The sequence below is a fragment of the Adiantum capillus-veneris genome, chromosome 16 (assembly GCF_014529385.1).
Source record: "Adiantum capillus-veneris isolate H3 chromosome 16, ASM1452938v2, whole genome shotgun sequence".
Taxonomy (NCBI): Eukaryota; Viridiplantae; Streptophyta; class Polypodiopsida; order Polypodiales; family Pteridaceae; genus Adiantum; species Adiantum capillus-veneris.
Genome location: NC_140946.1, coordinates 10,361,027 through 10,380,039, shown reverse-complemented (window position 1 = coordinate 10,380,039; position 19,013 = coordinate 10,361,027). Strand labels below are relative to the sequence as shown.

The 19,013-nt window shown below is 41.8% G+C and overlaps 1 protein-coding gene across 1 annotated transcript; it reads right to left on the bottom strand.

Moving 5' to 3' along the window:
* Positions 1-1,746: 1,746 nt before the first annotated feature.
* LOC147438552 (photosystem I reaction center subunit III, chloroplastic-like) lies at positions 1,747-2,678 on the bottom strand. The gene has a single exon (XM_086484642.1). It carries the CDS (start codon positions 2,582-2,584, stop codon positions 1,838-1,840), a length of 747 nt encoding a protein of 248 aa, XP_086340768.1. The 5' UTR covers positions 2,585-2,678; the 3' UTR covers positions 1,747-1,837.
* Between the last annotated feature and the right edge of the window lie 16,335 nt (positions 2,679-19,013).

The window sequence follows — 19,013 nt, the reverse complement described above, 5'->3', positions numbered from 1 at the left end:
ATTTGCATGTTAAATATTCATTCCTATCAACATTAAGCCATAGCTTCTCCACAATGTGGATGGAGGTCCTAAATACTCCCTTCCAGTATCACCGCCTTATCAAGGCTATTGTGAAGCCTCTTGACCATGTCCTTGGCATGAGACCCCAACAAGAGTTCAAACCCTTTGGCATTTTCAAGTTCGCATGGAGCTTGACCTCTCTATAGAGCTTTATAGGAGCATCTTGATTAAATGAGACAATGGGTGTTAGATGCATTCAACTCAATTCACTACAAGCACTTACCTAATGCTTGCTTCCATTGTGGAATCCATGGTCACCTTGTGAAGAAATGCTCCACTACAAAACCTACCAATGCATCGAAGAAACTTCACCCAACCCTCTCCATTCTACATAGCATTAGTCTTGCCAACTAGCCACAAAGGTGGATTGTTGACTAGTGCAATTATTAAAAATTTGACTTTTGCAAATGACCACAAAACTTCACAAAAATAGTTAAGCATGCATTTCATTTGCATACACAGCTTTGGGGTACAAAATTCAATCAAAAGTTTAATAATATCAGATTCTCTTTTTTCAGATATGGCACTTTTGGCACAAATGTATATTTCTTCACCTTCCTTGGATGGTTATCAGATGTCAAACAATGCTTTTCTAAAAAATATAGAAGGTATGTAGACCCATAACACAAACTCATCTGTTTATTAGAGAAATTTGAGCTTAATTTCAAACCGTCTGACACAGAGAATGGTCAAATTATGTTCATTGGGACTCACTAGTTCTTAAAGATGGGATCACTAGATTATTCTCCAATTTCTCATTATTTTGTTCTGCGTGTAGGGGATGTTTCCCTATAGCTGTTTTTCAAGTGGACTCTTACAGATTTTTTTACAAAAGTCTTCAAACACCCAATAAAAGAGCTCTTTGTTTGACAAGCATACCAAGTTAACACCCACGCAACACAATTCTCCTTAACATATTGCCCATTGAAACCACCCTTTTCGGCACATTAAAACATGGAAGTAGAGCCACAAGGAAAGCGGTATCCCCAAAACTATGACAATCAACCAAATGGATGAGATCGAGACGAGACTAAATTTTCGTCTCTTTTCAAGGGATATGCCCTCTCCCATGAACGGCTTTTAGCAATCTTGAGCTTTGTACAACTTTCCTATTTAAACAATTCTCCACACTACGAAGGAAGGAGAAATGCAATTAGAGTCCTAATACCGAAATGCAATTAGAGTCCTAATACCATCACTTCAGCAGCATTGTTACTAAGTAACACGAAAACTTTGGGGGGATCTGTGGTTGAAAATTGCCAACAGATGTAAACAAAGATCACATCCGTTCATCCCAAAGGGGAACTTGGTGTGAGCTAGTTGTTAACTCAAGTAAAATGTGAGCTGCTGCTTTGTAAACTTGCATGTCAACTAGATATGAAATAAACTGGCTGAGAACAACTCAAATGAACTAAGACCGTGAGAGGTCAATAAAACAAAAACTATTCAACACAATCTGCCACTTCTCTTTCATAAGAAAACGAGTGCTTGTACAAGCTTAGTGGCAAGAGGGACGCCTTGCGACAAATGCCCAACCCTACTTTTTCTCGAGCGGATAGAACCATTGCCGATCGCAAACAATCGAAGACCATAGTTTCACTCGTCGTACTCAGCCTGCTCAAATGGGAACTACAATGAGCCTACGTAATTCTCTCTCTCACACACACAATGCCAACATTGAGAGTGTCCACTATAAACAAGTTACATTTTTTAAAACAAGATTCAACAGAGGCTTAAGGCCCGGCAATACTCAAAATACACAAGGCAAGGCCACCATTCATCGAGGGGAGACAGTGATGTTGGCCGCATCCTCAATAAGCTTGCCATTTCTCAGCTCTGAGATGGCCGCAAGAGGCCAGATAAAACCACGCCATGCAAGACGGGAGGCCAGAGGAACATCGATGATGATCTCTTTCTCTGCAGGCTTCTTGGAATCCTTGATAGCAATGAGATAGGATCGGCCTACCCATCCGATCCAACCAGCAATGTACAAGAAGAGGATACCTGGGTATACGAACTCGCCAAGGTGCGCTTGATCTCCATCGACAATGAGGTGTGGCAGTCCATCAGCTCCACACAACAGGCCATGGCTGCCATAGAAATCGAACCTGCGCTTCGTCTTCTCTATCGTGGCGTTGATCGCAAGGGCAGGAGCACTGTCGGGAGCGTACTTGTCGAGCCTCTTGGCAAGCTTCTTGATTTCCTTCTCCTCTCTCTTTGCGAAGGCCTTGGAGTCCTTGCAGGGGGTGAGGCCGGCAATGTCCGCAGAGGCGTTCTGGGGAAACGCAAGAGGTGCAGTGCTGAGAACCGCAGCTAGGGCGAGGGCGGTGGCGATTTGCTTGCCGCTTCCCTCAATGCCGCTCTTCTGCTCGCTTGCAGCGCAGCTCACCCTGGCCTTGCTCGCAACTACTGCAGTCAGCCCGCCCCGTGTAGAGTGAGCTCCTGTGAAGGACGATTTGGAGGAGGCAAGTGCCTTTAAAGGCGAGACCAGGCCGGAGGGGGTGAAGGTGACTGTGGAAGCCATCGCTGGGAGCTGTAAAGCTACAGAAAGAGGAAGAGAGCAGAGATGAAGCGTGAGGCCTTACCACGAGTGGTGCGTGTAGATATTAGGAGGATAAGGGCGCCTGTGGAGATAAGCAGTGCTCTCCAAAAACCTTTATTCTGTCCAATCAAAATACCTGCCTCTCTAAACGATAGCTTGAACTTTGAAGAAGGCTTCTTTCACACATGGCCGGCGGCCGTTCTGGACGTGGATTGGGCGCTTGCTCAAAAAACCTAGCAGGTGGTGGACACGCTCTACACCCGAAAGCGAAGAGACAGCCAATCAGCTTGCTCTGTACCATTGAACAAAACATTTTACTAACAGATCAAGGAATAGACACCTACTTAGTGGCAAGCGTTAAAAGAAATAGTAACGCATTAGCCCCCCTCCCCCCCCCCCCCCCCCCCCCCCCTCCCCTTTCTTTCAACACTAAAGGGCCCGGGAGAAAAGAGATGGGATCCGCGGTGGGGGTCCAAAGGGGGAGGTGGGGGTTCAAAGGGGGAATCTCGAGACGAATGGATGGCAGAAAAAAATGGGCACCGATCACGGGCAGAGAGAGGGCAGAGAGACTCGAACCCTCGTCACCTCCATGAGAGCCCAATGCTCTAACCGTTACGCCCGCGACGGGGAAGTTGACATATAAGAAAACCCCGGCATGATAAATAAACTTGGACAAGCCCCCCTCCTTGTCCAAGTTTACCTTTTCGCGTCCTAGTTTACCCCGGCATCCTACGGTTGTGCGCGTCTCGATCGTTGTGTCCTAGCTTCGTTGCCGTGGATCCCACCGCTTGGGCTTCAATAAATGGCACGTGCCCTTGAGTGCTGAGTCCCCCCCCCCTTCCCTGTGCTTGCCTCTCCCGAGAGAGAGTACTCGTTTTCGGAATTGTGAATCATTTTTGGAAAAGATGGCCACAATTGGCGACATTATAGAAAAAAAAATTTGAAAGAGAGAGAGAGAAGGCATCTTCAAAGATTTCCCCTCACTTTCTATTTTTCCACTTTCGAGGGGGGACATGTACTAATTCATGTCATAAGATTCCCCCTTCCTCCGCGAGCTTTTATTGCCCTCCATCTCTGTCAGTTGCTTTGAACCCCAAGCTCTCCATCGCCTCTGGCTACCTTGGCTGAGTATGCACTATCATATCTCTATGCACTTTGCTTGCACTTGGCTTCAGCCAAGTCCCTCACTTTGAGCCAAGTCCCTCACTGCCTGAGTCGGCCACTTCTTGCACCTTTGTCCCATATGTTGGTCGCATATTGTCCTCCCGCCTCTAATGCAATCCCCATACCTTTGCTTGGCCCTTACAGAGGCAATCCTTTCACCCATTTGGCATGTTTGCTTGCGTTCTCTCCCCCATCAAAGCAACATCATCACGTGTCGGCCTTGCTACTTAGAGGAGTGGTCCGCCGTCTGTGGTGTCTTCTCTCCCTAACCAAAGCAACATCATCTACCTGCCTACCTTCGCTACCCATAGGACTATGTGCACGTGTTTGTGTGTGTGTGTGTGTGTGTGTGTGTGTGTGTGTGTGTGTGTGTGTGAGAGAGAGAGAGAGAGAGAGAGAGAGAGAGAGAGAGAGAACTGTCACTAGCCATCTACTTTTGCTACTTAGAGGAGTTAGGAATCCTTTTGTGTGTGTGTGTGTGTGTGTGTGTGTGTGTGTGTGTGTAAGAGAGAGAGAGAGAGAGGGAGAGAGAGAGAGAGAGAGAGAGAGAGAATTGTCACTATCGTTTCCTCTTTCTGGCAAACTGTTACATCTATTTCGTGCAAAATAGCCAGCCAATCGAAACACATAATGTTTGAGTGGTTTTGGCTTCGATAATCTTGAACGATTTTCCATTGACTTGTTCTTTTGAAAACGAGCACCTCATACTACTCGAATATTGAAAATTTACATGTTTTTGCCCAAAAAAAACAAAATTACAGGTTTTTGGGAAGATTATACTAAACTAGGGAAAAATTTATGGTTTTTAAACATTACTGATTTTTAAGGCATAGCTTTGGGCCTATTTGACACCCAATTGTAATGGCAACAATCAACAAACTTCCACTTTACTTAGGCCTCTGCCACACACATGTCCTGAGCAATTATGTCTTAATCATCTCCACCAATCATTAAATGTCTCACACCATATAATAGACTAGCATGGTGCTAGTTGACATGGGCTGTGAGTCATTAAGGGCATGCCACATCCCAAAGGCCATAGTACTTCCCTTGACTTTAGTTATGGCTAGCAAGTATTCCTTAAGTTAAAACCCATCTAGGCTTCACAAGTGGCAACTAAGAGCCATGTGGTCTTTCTTGACAAGCAAGGCCTCCATTGACCGATATTTCCCTTAATCAATTTAGCTACCATCTTGGTAGTTAGGAATACAATAGTCAAGAAGTTGAGCCCTCCTTGCTCCTTAGGTAGACAACCACTCGAGTAATGACCTTGAGGATTTTCCTCATGGTATCACTACCTCCCAGAAATACTTTTGGACAAAGAGAGCACTTGGTGCTATATAATAGACGAGAGAAGGTAATTATCTCGTTTGAAGCAAAGGCTCTCAAGGAGAGGGTAGGTTGATGCTATGTCACCTTTTAACCTTGTATCCAAGCCTACTCAACACCCAATCCACCTTTATTTTTTGGTTGATGTGAAAGCCCATGGGATGAGTAGTCTAAAGAATAGTCCATTGGAAATTTGTTGATACCTAGAGGCTAGAACCACTAAAGGAATGGTCATTGACAAGGAATGGTTGGTCAATGAGTAGCTAAAGGTGTCATGACAATACAAAAAACTTGAAACTACTAAACCTTTACTGCTCATAAAAAAAGTTTGTGTCTTCAGCAAACTATAGTAAACACAGAGTCTTTTGAGTGCTTGATATCTAAATTTCTTTCAATTGGATTTTGACCATAGCATCCTCCACAAGCTAGTTGTTAGGTTTACGAGCTTTAGCCTATGCTTGTGTGTAATACCTCTTGTCTATCAGGATGCTTAAGTGGCATGGAACCATGTGGTAGCATGTGGAAACGACACCCAAGGGATGTAGATACTCGTAAGGGCCATTTCTAGAGGATGTGGACCCACCTAGACTTAATTAAAATATCCCTAACGTAGCGTAAAAGGGCACCCACAAGTTCAGAAGTGGATTTGAGCTGATTTGAAGCTTCATATGATGTCATGTACGATGTCAGATGAGATGCCTACACTAGCTCTATATAATGAGTCAATTTAAAAATCAAGTTTGTATCTACACTCTACTCCATTCTCTAGTGTGTAAAAGAAATCACAAGCTATAGTGGGGCAAAGAACATTCAAAGGAAATCCCCATCTAATGGACCTCTTGAGATGAATAGGACCGCAAAAAACACCATCAATATCTACCTTTGCAAAAGAATTCCCAAACATAACTTGCACAAACTTGTTGAGAGACTTGCCCAACCCAATGTCTTCTAGGGTTCGAAAAATAAGTCACATTCAATTGTGTCGTAGGCTTTGTCAAAATCAGTTTCTTACAAGATATGGTCTTGATCAAAAGCCTATGCATACTCAAAGCCTCCACAATGTGATTATGTCATCCATAATAACCCTTTCTTTAACGAACCCCTTTTTTGCAAAAGAGTTTAGTTCATTAGGGTAGAAATCCTCCTAGCTAAGGTTAGTGCAAAGATTTTGCAGAAAGAATTCACTTAGATGGTGTATGGAAATATTTTTGCCTGTCACTTACCTAACATGGAGTGTTAGATGTGGATGTGAGTATTTCCATAGAAGGATGTAGAATGCTCGTCTAAAAACTTTGAGTGGTTATGGAGTGCCAATGCTGACTACTTTGACCATTTTGTCACCCTTTTTAGACTATACTGTATTGTATGTGTATTGTGGTACATTTCCAGAGACCGTTAGGATCACCTTGAAATTTCCCACGTAGCTTGAGCTCTACCAAGTTGTACTTTGTGATTTACCTTAAATTTTATTACGATGTTCACCTAGTGTTCACCTGATCATTTGTTTAGAAGATGTGAAAAGGCTTTTTGGTCTACCTCCAACCTAGAGCTCTCAAGTCACTTGCTTCTCAAGCTCAAGATTTCCATAGCTAGTGTGTTTGTGCATGCTTAGAATTCCTTTGCATAAACATTATCTTTGATCTTCATTAAGTCTATTCTCTCTTTCTCCTTAATTTAAAGTGTATGTGTGATCCTATGTGTGTGCATTGAGAGAGGTGATCTCTTCATTGAGTGTGTGTGTGTGTGTGTGTGTGTGAGAGAGAGAGAGAATATTTTTTGAGTGCATGAAATATGAATGCATGGTTGTGTGCATTATACACTTAATTAATGAATGTGAGTGAATGCTTTGTTGAAGAGATTGTGTAGATGGTAGCTAAATATTGAGTGTGTGCATAGCTACACCTCTCCCATACTTTTATGCATTTTGGTGGACTAGATTGAGCTTGGTTTTGAGAACCCTTTGTGTGTGTAGATTCCTATACACATTGTATGGTTACCTCCATGCCCTAGCTGAGTAGAACTCACGAGATTGCCACATTATTATGTTGGTCATGTGTGTGTGTGCACGCGTGTACGCACACGCGCATGCATGTATATGTTTATTTTGATATGTTACAATACCTACACAATTTTACTATTGCCTAAACGCGTCAACTGAGTTAGTGAAAATTGCACATACGTTGGTGTAATTTAGGTAACTAGTTATAGAACTAGGCTCCATCAATTGAAATATTGTTGGAATTAGAGTAGACTTTTAGTGGGTATGTACTTTAAAAGAACCTCCTTTGCAATGGTGCCATTCCCGCCTTGTGAGAGTTAATTTTACTATAATGTAGTACTAATTATAGTTTAAGGTCACTAATTTGGGTACTAATTATAGTTTAGGGTCACAAATGCACACGTCCTTGGGTGATCACAAACACTAATTGTCTTCCAAAACAAGTTTGATGAGCATTGTCGAGATGTAATCAAGCATGATGGAAATTGCTTATCATATGCAAGCAATGTCGAGACCTTTTCAAAGAGATTAAGAAGACTATGTTAGGTTTAGATATTGAAAGGATAGCACAACTAGTGAGCAAGGGATCGGTACTTCACATAGAAAACCTATCTCCAAGTGCTTCATGTGGAGATGCACAAACTTTCCTATTAAGATTATGGTGGTGACTATCCCACTAAAGTATGTTAGGTGCAAGTGAAGCTAGAGCATCTCATAGACAAGACCTATGGTGTAGAGTAGGTCATGCTTGGACGAACCAAAAGCTATATCGATGTCGTAATATGGCAAGATATATGAACAATCCATTGGACCAAATGCCTAAAGGCAAAGACAAAGTGAGTCTAAAGTAATTGTCCAAAACCAAAACCAGATTTGGGCCAATAGCCTCCACTTTCAATGGATGTTGAACCCAACAAAAACATGGGAAAAGAATTGGAACTTTTGCTTGCTCAAGTGAAGCTCAACAAGCAAAGGAATAGCACTAGTGCTAGCACAAGAATAACTTGTTTAGAGAGGTATCTAAAAGCTAGTAGCCTAAAACAATCTCATTACATTATTTAATAACTAGCTATGCCCATGGGTTTCTAGATTATAATTCATATCACCAAATGATGTTTTGGCCAAAAGCCTTAGTACAAAGGTTAAAAAAAATTGAGATGTGAAAGCACCTTTAATTTGGTTCCTTATCCAAAAGAAAAGAGGATTAAACGTGTTCTTGAGAGCTTTCAATTGTGCAATTCCAACCAATTTGTAACATCTCATGTCATCATTCTTTATTTTTGACTACGGTAATGATTTCCTGTCTACTCAATTTCTTGTTTAAGTGTACATTTGTTCAATTTCTTGCAATTAAGTAAAGTGGATTATTGAGTACTGAAAGGAGTAATATACTTGGGCGGCATGATAGAGTTATAAAATCTCATGGTAGAATTGATACATAAGTTTCTTCTTGTCAAGTTCTAGTTGTAGGTGTCATTAAACTCTCATTTTGAGCACATGCAGCGCAAGAATTGCACTTTTGGGAAGTCACTAAATGATGATTTACCTCCTTGCTTGCAAGTAATTAGATGGTGATTTAACGACTTGCTTGCAAGTAGGCGACTTGCAAGATTGTGTCCTTCGTGTTTCATGAAATTTCAAGATTGTTCACTCACTATTTTATCAATTGTTGCTCGTAGATACCCGTAGTTAAATAGTGGAGTTGCTTACATTTTCAATTAGCTGTTGGGGTATAAAGCCCAATGTGGTCGCCAAGGTAAGTGGGCGGGCCGCCAGGTATGTACACATATTCTTTTGTAAAAACCTAATAAGAACTCACTATGCTCTATACATTACAGTAGAGCGAGTTCACCATATCGTCGTGCTCTTCTTCTCGCACTCTCTCTCTCGCGTCGCACTTCCGCTCGTACTCCTTCAACTGGTATCAGAGCTCAGATCGAGGCTCGGGGCAGCACTGCAGGAGGCTAGAGTCACCAACTCAGATTGGAGTGAAATTCGACAGGCGAAGACACAGCCCCAAATGTCGGCCGAGGTCATCTCGGCCACCGTTCGGCTTCGACAAAGGTCTGCGCAGGCCATTTTCGACTACGTGGTCTCGACGGGTGCAGATCCGACTCTGCAAATTTGGGGTTTTCGGCCTACGACTACAGGTGCTGAGGATATCGACACTCCCAGAGTGTTGATTTGTGGCTGTCTACACATCGAAGGACGGCTCACAGTTCTTGGAGGCGTGTCACATACGACACGGGCGCATCTACACACAGACTGTAGGCGACATCTACTAGTTCATCAGGTAGCTTGTGTTTGCTGCTTGATATTCCAGATTTCATCCTAACATTGCAGGTACTTCCACATGGGATGTATTGTCAGAGATGATGTATGTCTGTTGAGGGTTTGCTGGCTGTGAGTCACACAGCAAACAACCGCCGCAGCGGTTACAGCATACAGTGGGAAATTTGTGGATGTATGACTTTGTGGGAAGTCTATGTACTGTCAAATTTACTGCAGCCTTTGTTGAGGGTCGAGTGAGGTTTTATTGAGCTGGGGGATTCTCGAATGTTGAGATCCTTTCGGTGATACAGGTCTTGGAGCGAGCCCTCGAGCACCCTTAGATAGGCAACTAGGATGTATTGACTGTGAGTTAGACAGTTGGGATTGCATCTTTGCTTTACTGCCGTTGAGGCATTGTCACAGTCTATGCTTACAGGACAGTGAGAGACAGTACAGGTGCAAGACAGGTTTACCCGCAGCTTACAGTGTCAGAGAGACAGTGTTTTTTGAGCTGTTTTTTGGTCTGTTTTTTGAGTACACCAGAGCCATTTTACAAAGGAGACTCTGCCGAAATTTATGCAGAATCTGAAGCTTTCTTGGTTCATTTGACAGGTTGATATTAGTTGAGAGGTCAGTTTACAGGGGAAACTCTGCCGAATTTTTCCCAGGAAAGTAAACCACTGTGAAGCGTAGCTATGGCTGGATCACAGGACACTGCTCTTTACAATATCAAGAAGCTGGATGGAACCAATTTCCCATTGTGGAAGAAGCAGATTTGGCACGTGTTGGTACAAAAGAAGCAGATAAAACCTATAAAGCTCAAAGGGATAAAACCAGAAGATATGGACGAAGATGAATGGAGCGAAATGGATGAATTGGCACTTTCTACCATTATGCTGACTTTGGCAGAAAGCGTTTACTTCAATGTAGCAGACGAGATGTCGGCTTATCAAGCATGGTTAAAGCTGAGTGATCTTTATGAGAAGCAGAGTGCAGCTTCATAGGTATACTGGCTTAAGAAGCTTGTTGACTTGAAGATGAAAGAAGGGACACCTATGTCCAATCATCTGAATGAATTCAACACAATCTATAGTCAGTCGTCAGCTCAAGGTGTCAAGTTTGATGAGCCTGTTAGAGCTATGTTCCTGTTGATCACATTGCCGAAAAGTTGGGACACTTTTCGCACAGCTTTGAGTAATTTTGCACCTCCAGATGGTTTGAACATAGCAGGTGTAGAAGGAAGTATGCTTACTGAAGAAACCAATAGAAAGACAATGGACAAAGGCAAAGGAACGGCCTTAGTTGTCAGGGAAAGGACCAAAGAAAAGTACAAAGGTGGAAAGAGGAATCGGTCTCATAGCAAGTCCCGCAGTGCTAAAGGCAAGAGTGACATAGAATGCTACCATTGTGTCAAGAAGGGTCACATGAAAAGAGACTGCAGAGAATGGAAAGCAGAAAAAGGCAAAGAGAAATCTGAAGACCATGGTGAGAAGAACAAGTCCTCAGTGAAGATTCAAGAAATAAATGTGACAAACACTGTTGCAGAGGATGACAGTCTAGTGTCAGGAGACATCTACTTCTTGAAGAATACAATGGACTCAGCTCTTCTTACAACATCTGATGGAAATGCAATGAGTGACTGGATTATAGACTCAGGGGCATCACTTCATGTGTCTCCAAACAAGGAGTGGTTTACTTCTTATGTGACCACTAAAGATCATGTTCGGCTAGGCAATGGGCAGACATGTGAGATCTTAGGTGTTGGAGATGTTCAATTGAAGTTTCAGAATGGCTCTTCTTTCACGCTGAAGAATGTGAGACATGTTCCCGCAATTACAAAGAGCTTGATCATCACAGGTTTACTTGATGATGCTGGCTACGTCACCACTTTTGGACAGAACATGTGGAAGATATCCAAGGGTTCTATGACAGTAGCACATGGAGTAAAGTCTGGAGGACTTTACATGATTTATGTATCAAATGTCTCTAAAAATGTAATCAATGTAACCGAGCAGCCGAACGTTTCTTTGTGGCATAGCCGGTTAGGACATATGTCCAAGAAGGGAATGGAAATCTTGTCTCGTTCTGGTTATTTGCCTGGCTTTTCATTTAATGATTTTGAATTCTGTGAACATTGTCTGTATGGTAAGCAAACACAGCAGCCACATAAGCATAGAAGCAGTAGAAGAGATACACAGTTGGCACTTGTTCATAGTGATTTGTGTGGACCCATGCCTAACCTATCTCTAGGGGGAGCTTCTTACTTTATGACATTTATAGATGATTACTCGAGGAAAGTATGGGTTTACTTTCTCAAGCACAAGGATGAAGCGTTTAGTGTTTTCAAAACGTTTGTGACACTTGTGGAGAATCAGAGTGGCAAGAAGCTTAAATGCTTACGCACTGACAATGGTGGAGAGTATGTTTCAAAGGCCTTTCAAGACTTTTGTGAGTTAAAAGGTATAAAACGTGAACTTACTGCTCCTTACAATCCTCCTCAAAATGGTGTTGCTGAGAGGATGAATAGGACCATACAAGAGAAGGTCAGAAGTATGTTGTCTAATGCACAGCTGCCAAATGGGTTTTGGGCTGAAGCTGTATCAACAGTTGTTCATCTTGTAAATAGATCTCCTAGCAAGGTTTTGCAGAAGGATTCAGTGCCAGAGATGGTATGGTCAGGCAAAATTCCCTCATACAAGCATCTCAGAGTCTTTGGCTGTGAGGCATATACTCACGTTCCAAAGGAATTTAGGAACAAACGTGAGCCAAAGAGTAGAAAGTGCATCTTTCTAGGCTATGGTAATTCTGGTGAGATGGGGTACAGACTTTGGGATCCCGAATCCAGAAAGGTTGTCCGCAGCAATGATGTTCACTTTAATGAATCCAAATATCATTCTAAACCAGAGAGGGTTGAGGAGATTAGAAGAGTTGTCTTCCAAGAAGATGGACCTGCACGTGCAAGACAAAATGTCAGGGCTCAAGAGGAGCAAGGACAAGATAGAGTGGAACCACAGGTTGTGGCTGAGCCTGAGCCACCTATTGTGCGTAGATCTGGACATGTCACACGACCTCCTGATAGGTTTGTTCCGTCTATGAACTATGTCATGTTGACTGATTGCAATGAGCCTTCATGTTACAAGGAAGCAGTGCAAATGAAGGACTCCGGGAATTGGCAATTGGCCATGCAGTCAGAGATGACAGCTCTGCATAAAAACAAGACATGGAAGCTAGTTAAATTACCACAGGGCAAAAAGGCTCTACCTTGTAAATGGGTTTACAGGTATAAGATCACCGCTCATGATAGTCAGCCAAAGTACAAAGCAAGGCTTGTTGCCAAGGGCTTTAAGCAAGAACAAGGCATTGACTTTGATGAAGTCTTCTCTCCGGTGGTCAAGATGACTACATTGAGATGCTTTCTTGCATTGGTTGCCATATTAGATTTGGTGTTGCACCAAATGGATGTCAAGACAGCGTTCTTGCATGGTGATTTAGATGTGGAAATTTACATGCAGCAGCCAGAAGGGTTTGTTGAGAAAGGCAAGGAAGATTGGGTATGCCAGTTGTTAAAGAGTCTTTATGGCTTAAAACAATCACCGAGGGCATGGTACCATAAATTCCACAAGTTTATGCTTTCTCAAGGCTACAAACGTAGTGAGTTCGATCACTGTCTATATACAAAGAAGGCTAAGGATGGCAGTTGGCTGATCCTTATTTTGTATGTGGATGACATGTTGATTGCTGGCAAGCACTTGGAAGAAATTTCAGCTTTGAAGTCAAAGATGGCAAAATCGTTTGACATGAAAGACATGGGTGAGGCAAGTCATATACTTGGTATGCACATTGAAAGAGACAGATCAAAGAAGTTGATTTGGTTATCTCAAACAGAGTATATTTGACAAGGTTTTGCAACGTTTCAATATGGAGAAGGGAAAGGCATTGAGTGTTCCATTGCCACCATATGTGAAACTTAGCAAACAAGATTGTCCTGTGTCTGAGGAAGAACAGGCTGAAATGGATAAGATTCCATATGCGTCTGCAGTGGGTAGTTTGAGGTATGCAATGATTGCTACTCGCCCAGACATTGCATTTGCAGTGGGAGTAGTAAGTCGATACATGTCAAACCCAGGCAAGAAACATTGGGAGGCAGTGAAAGGAATATTGAGATACCTGAAAGCTACAAAGAGTATGCGTATATGCTATGGGAGTCAGGAGCTAAGTGTAAAGGGTTTTACAGACTCAGATTATGCAGGTGACTTAGACAACCGAAGGTCTACGTCAGGGTATGTCTTTACATTGGCTGGTGGAGCAGTATCATGGCGTTCTAGATTACAAGATTGTGTTACTCAGTCTACTACAGAGGCTGAATATGTTGCAGCATCAGAGGCATGCAAAGAATCAATTTGGCTTAATCGACTAGTAACAGATTTGGGAATCAAAGAAGAGATGCCTGTGTTATATTGTGATAGTCAAAGTGCTATACAATTGGCTCGCAATCCAGTTTATCACTCAAAGACAAAGCATGTGGATGTGAAGTATCATTTCATCAGGGAGATGCTCGAGGATAATAAACTTCAGCTTGTCAAAGTTCACACCACAGAAAATCCCGCTGATCTACTTACAAAAGGACTTCCCTCAGAGAGCTTTGCGCATTTTCGCAAGCAGTTAGGTGTAGGGTAGTACATCACTTCTCTACATCTCTTGTATATTAGCTTGTATAGTAGCTTCTCTCACACTTAAAGTACCACATTGGACTTTAAGTGGGAGGTTGTTGGGGTATAAAGCCCAATGTGGTCGCCCAGGTAAGTGGGCGGGCCGCCAGGTATGTACACTAATGCTTTTGTAAAAACCTAATAAGAACTCACTATGCTCTATACATTATAGTAGAGCGAGTTCACCATATCGTCGTGCTCTTCTTCTCGCACTCTCTCTCTCACGTCGCACTTCCGCTCGTACTCCTTCATTAGCTACTGACAAACATGAGCTATCTAATTGTGTGCACAATTTGTTTAGTGCTTGAATAGCTATATTGTACTATCCCTTGTGATGTTTCGCTAACATTATCATCATTATCATGAAAGTAATCCTATATTAATGGAATCACGGTACTATTCTTGAGGTTCTCTAGAGAAATCTAAAGTATTACGCTTTCATACCATACTTAGGTAAGAGTGAAGGAAATATTCTATGCTCTTTTCTAGTTGAGGGAGTGGTAGACATCTTAGGGCCTCTTAGGAGTGTTATCTATCTAGTATAGCATACCCACCATATGGTTCTCTACCCAAACCCTAGATGTTCATTCCATGATTAGAAATCTAAAGCTAGCTATCACAAGAGAGGATGAAAAACTTTCTCCCTATCCATGTACTAACATGCCCAAAATCCCCCGTTCGTGCACACCTCTCTGAATCCACTCAATCCCCTTATGCAATTCAAATGCAAGCTAGAACCTTCAACTATCGACTGAGTAAGGTGATGTAGCACCTTTCCAAGCTTAAGAAAGCTTCCCCACAATCCCCATATTCAAACCCCTTAATATTTACTCCAATATACACTTAGAACTAAGCATAAAGAAAAAAAGATTATGAGACAAACTTGAAGTTAAGCATTTAAAAAGAAAAAAAAAGCATTCATCCACAAATCTTGTATGCAGAAAGAGAATTGTATGTCATGCGTGCCAAAGGGTTCGGGGGGTGCACTATGTAATCATGTTAATGTATAACGTGAGTTCAAAAGGAGGGATTTTAAAACGGAAAAAATTTAGGCAATTTAACAGAGATAGATTAAAATAAAGGGTTTTTAAATTCAATTTTGAAAAAAATTTATAAAATAAAGGGTCCTTTTATTCATTCATACATGTTAAAAGAGGGGATTTTTTTATACCCCCGAACGCACGTTATATAGGGGGGTCCTAAACGGTGAACCCCTCGAGGCAAAGAGTCTTAATAGTTGAGCCAATAAGTTATACTTAAGGGAGTTGGATGGTATATTGTGAGCACCAACATGTATGCTTTGCATGGAAATCTACTTTGAATTCATACATGTGTTGTGCATTTCTCTCAAACTCAATGGAAAACACATTGCACCTGCAAGGAAGGATATTTGTATTCTCTGAAGGATGAATGGATGTGATACATTCTTTGTATGCCTATGCAACCGGTAACGACAGGTGTGATTTGGTGTGACATTTGATGATTGGAACTTGCTAGTTAATGGGTTACCTAGTAACACTTGGCACTCAGAGTGGATTCAAAAGGCATTTTGAAGACTCAGACCCAACATAAAAGAAATTAGATAAACACACTTCAAACTTTTGAGATTCATCTTTACTACTTTTGAACGTCATCTACCTATACCACTTGAAAAACTTTATTTGCGACATAACTTCAAAATTTGCGACAATACATCTTCTGTCATTGCTTCCAACATCGTTTTTTGCTACAGGGCAAGTGCAAGAGAAGGGGAAAATACTTTGCAGAGCTAGGTCCCAAACATGACATTAGGGACCCAACATAACTCGTCAAGATAAATTAACCTTGAAGCTCCATTTTTCAACACATGTCCCAAGTAATAACTCAATGAGATATTTTTAAATTAAAAAGCGAGGATAAAATTTATCCTCATGGTAGACTTGACGAGTTATGTGTCCTCCATGATTCACCAAGTTCCATGATGGATGAAAAACCTCAAATGCGTGCCATGCCAGGGTAACTCGACGAGTTACATGGTTGTCCATCGTGGAACTTCGCGAGTTCCACCGTGGCCTCCACAACTTGCCACCTTGGAATATCCATATAAATCGATGAGGTATCATGGCACTCCATGGTGGAACTTACGAGTTCCACCTTGTCTTACATATCCACTGACATGGATGAGAAAGTTAACTCAACGAGTTACATATCTCCCTTACATGTAGCATGCTTTAACAAAACCCATGCAAGTTATCCACATAACTCGCCCGTTACATGGACACTATTCCTTATCTATGTAACTCGATGACTTACATTGGTATCATCTCATTGGTGCACGTAACTCGACGAGTTTCTAGATTGAAAAAACGTATTCCAGGTGGCAAGAAAAATTTGTTCCCTCAACATGAACTTGATTGTGCGAGTTCCACACCTCACCCTCTCTCTCTCTCTCTCTCTCTCTCTCTCACTCTCACACACACACACACACACACACACACACACACACACACACACACACACACACACACACACTTATCTAGCTGACAATTCTTTGGCTAACCCTTGGTTGACTGCTTCCCTCTTTGGTGCTTTAGGCTGATGTCAGTCTTGGACATGGGTTCATGTTATACACATAACTTTCAAGGTTTAGAGAATGGGTCTGGTTTTGGACAAAGAGCCTCACCTTTCGGACTTGTACCTGCACACACATTTACTCAGAAGCTAATCTTAGATTTCATTTATGAGAGCTAATATATAGCCACTCATAAGTGCTCAACTACATGCCTGCTTCAACACACCCAGTTGTGTTTGATAAAAGGCAACTCAGTTAAATATGATCAGACAATCACCATGATCAGGGATACGGTATATCACGAGAAGCTGTTACTTCTTTGCAAATATGCACCTACCTGCTTACTTGAAAGAACTGTGGCTATTCAGTTGCCCTACCTTTGTAGAAATCTCACAAACTTTCAATGCTACACCAATCTTAGAAATTTTCTCACCCACTCTATTGACCTCTCGTGTCCAAAATTGGTGGAAAATCTCTCAAACGTATCTAGTGATTACATCCTATAGCTAGTGGTATAGTTTGCATGTTCTATTTTTAACTAAAAACCCATCTAGTGGATAATAGTACAATTCTAACCACTTTAGTTGCATTACAATTCTAACCACTTTACGTGGTAGGTCAAAACACACACACACACACACACACACACACACACACACACACACACACACACACACACACACACACACACACACACACACACACACACACACACACGCAATCGAGCATACATAACTGCAGCTCCCTCGTAGGTTGGTTCTCGCAGATAGCGACCTATCTCTCTCGCGCTCATACACACACACACACGAGCACGCAGTCTCTATCTCTCTCTTTCTCTATCGTGTACGCACACACTCACATACACACACACACAAGGATCGGCTCTATCAGGGTCCACACACAGGGATTGGAGTAGTCCCCCATCCCTATGCCTCCTCCAAATACACGGAGCACCCCCTAAACTCTATTGTCGAGTAGGACAACATTACTTGGAAGCGGCCTCCTCAACTTCTTCCGTGTCTCAGTGTGCGTACAACAAATTATATTGGCAAGAAAGATGGTGTCCCTTGCGATAGCTAATGTGGAGTATCTTCAGGCTACTACGGCATATGCTCTGACACACAACACCTCCTTCAACAATCAGGAAAGCAACATCGTCCAGGTAGGTGCATCTGTACCTACTCAGTCCGACAGAAAAGTACATATTCTGGTGGTTTTTTAAAAAGAAAAATTACATTGTGACAAGATGTTCTTAATCTGCTGAATAGAATCTAAATATAACTTGTAATGATGAGAGCGTTACTTTGGGGATAGGACAGTCACTTTGGACAACGTTTATGTGGTTGTAATCTCAATAGTTTATTGATCATCATGAGGAAATAGTGCTTTCTTTGGCTTTGTTAAGGCGCGCGCACACACACACGATGTTCTATCTTCCCTTGTCCCAAACCACCCCTTGCACCCTCGTGCCCACCTCTCAAACATACACACTCATATCCTACCGCAACAGTTTCATACCAATTTGGTTTACTCATTTGCTGGAAAAAGTCTAAATAAATTAACTTGATATAGTTCGAATATGGTTTTGAGAAATGATTGGTCAATATTTCTTTCAAGCAAGTTTTTGGCATAATTTATGCCCAGTTGAAAGTTCACAGAATCTGGTTTTTTGTTAATTACTAATGAGTACTGGATAGAGCCATCAATTTCACTTGCCTGAACATTTGCTTAGAGGATTTTTTGGCTGTAGCTTTGCTTTGAATACGTGCTTGAATAACCCAATTGTGAAAAAGGGTTTATACATATGTACAGGTTATTATGTGCCTTATACCTCAAGTGAGGATCTCGAAAGAGATGGTAGTTATTACTCGAATTTTGACAATGTCTCTGAAATACAATGGAATGTTGGCAATTTTTTTCGATGCGTAAGTGTTAGATTCTGCAATTTGACTTAAGGTTTAGCTTGATAGTTTTTGAACTCAAAAGTAACACATTTACATTCTTTTACCTTTGAATTACGTAGCTTTGGATTGGGTACTAGAAGCCTTAAACCTCTTGTGAGGGTCTCAACAGAGATGGCATGGATTGGATATTTGAGACTTAGTCCATTTTATGAAGGAAATGCTACCCAAATTTGTACTTTTTAGGGATTGGTGAACTAGATGATAACATAATACATAACATAAATGTTAAACTTGTTTTCCTTTTGTTTGATGCCATTAACTTCCTATGAGGGCTCAACAGAGATGGCTTTGACTGGAAATTTGAAATTTGAAATTCTAGTCGCTAGACTTCAAGCTGATTAAGAACCTGACCAGCATCGTGAGGTTACTTTTGTATACACAGATCGAGACCCCGAACCTTAAAAAGAACTTTGAAATCCATAAT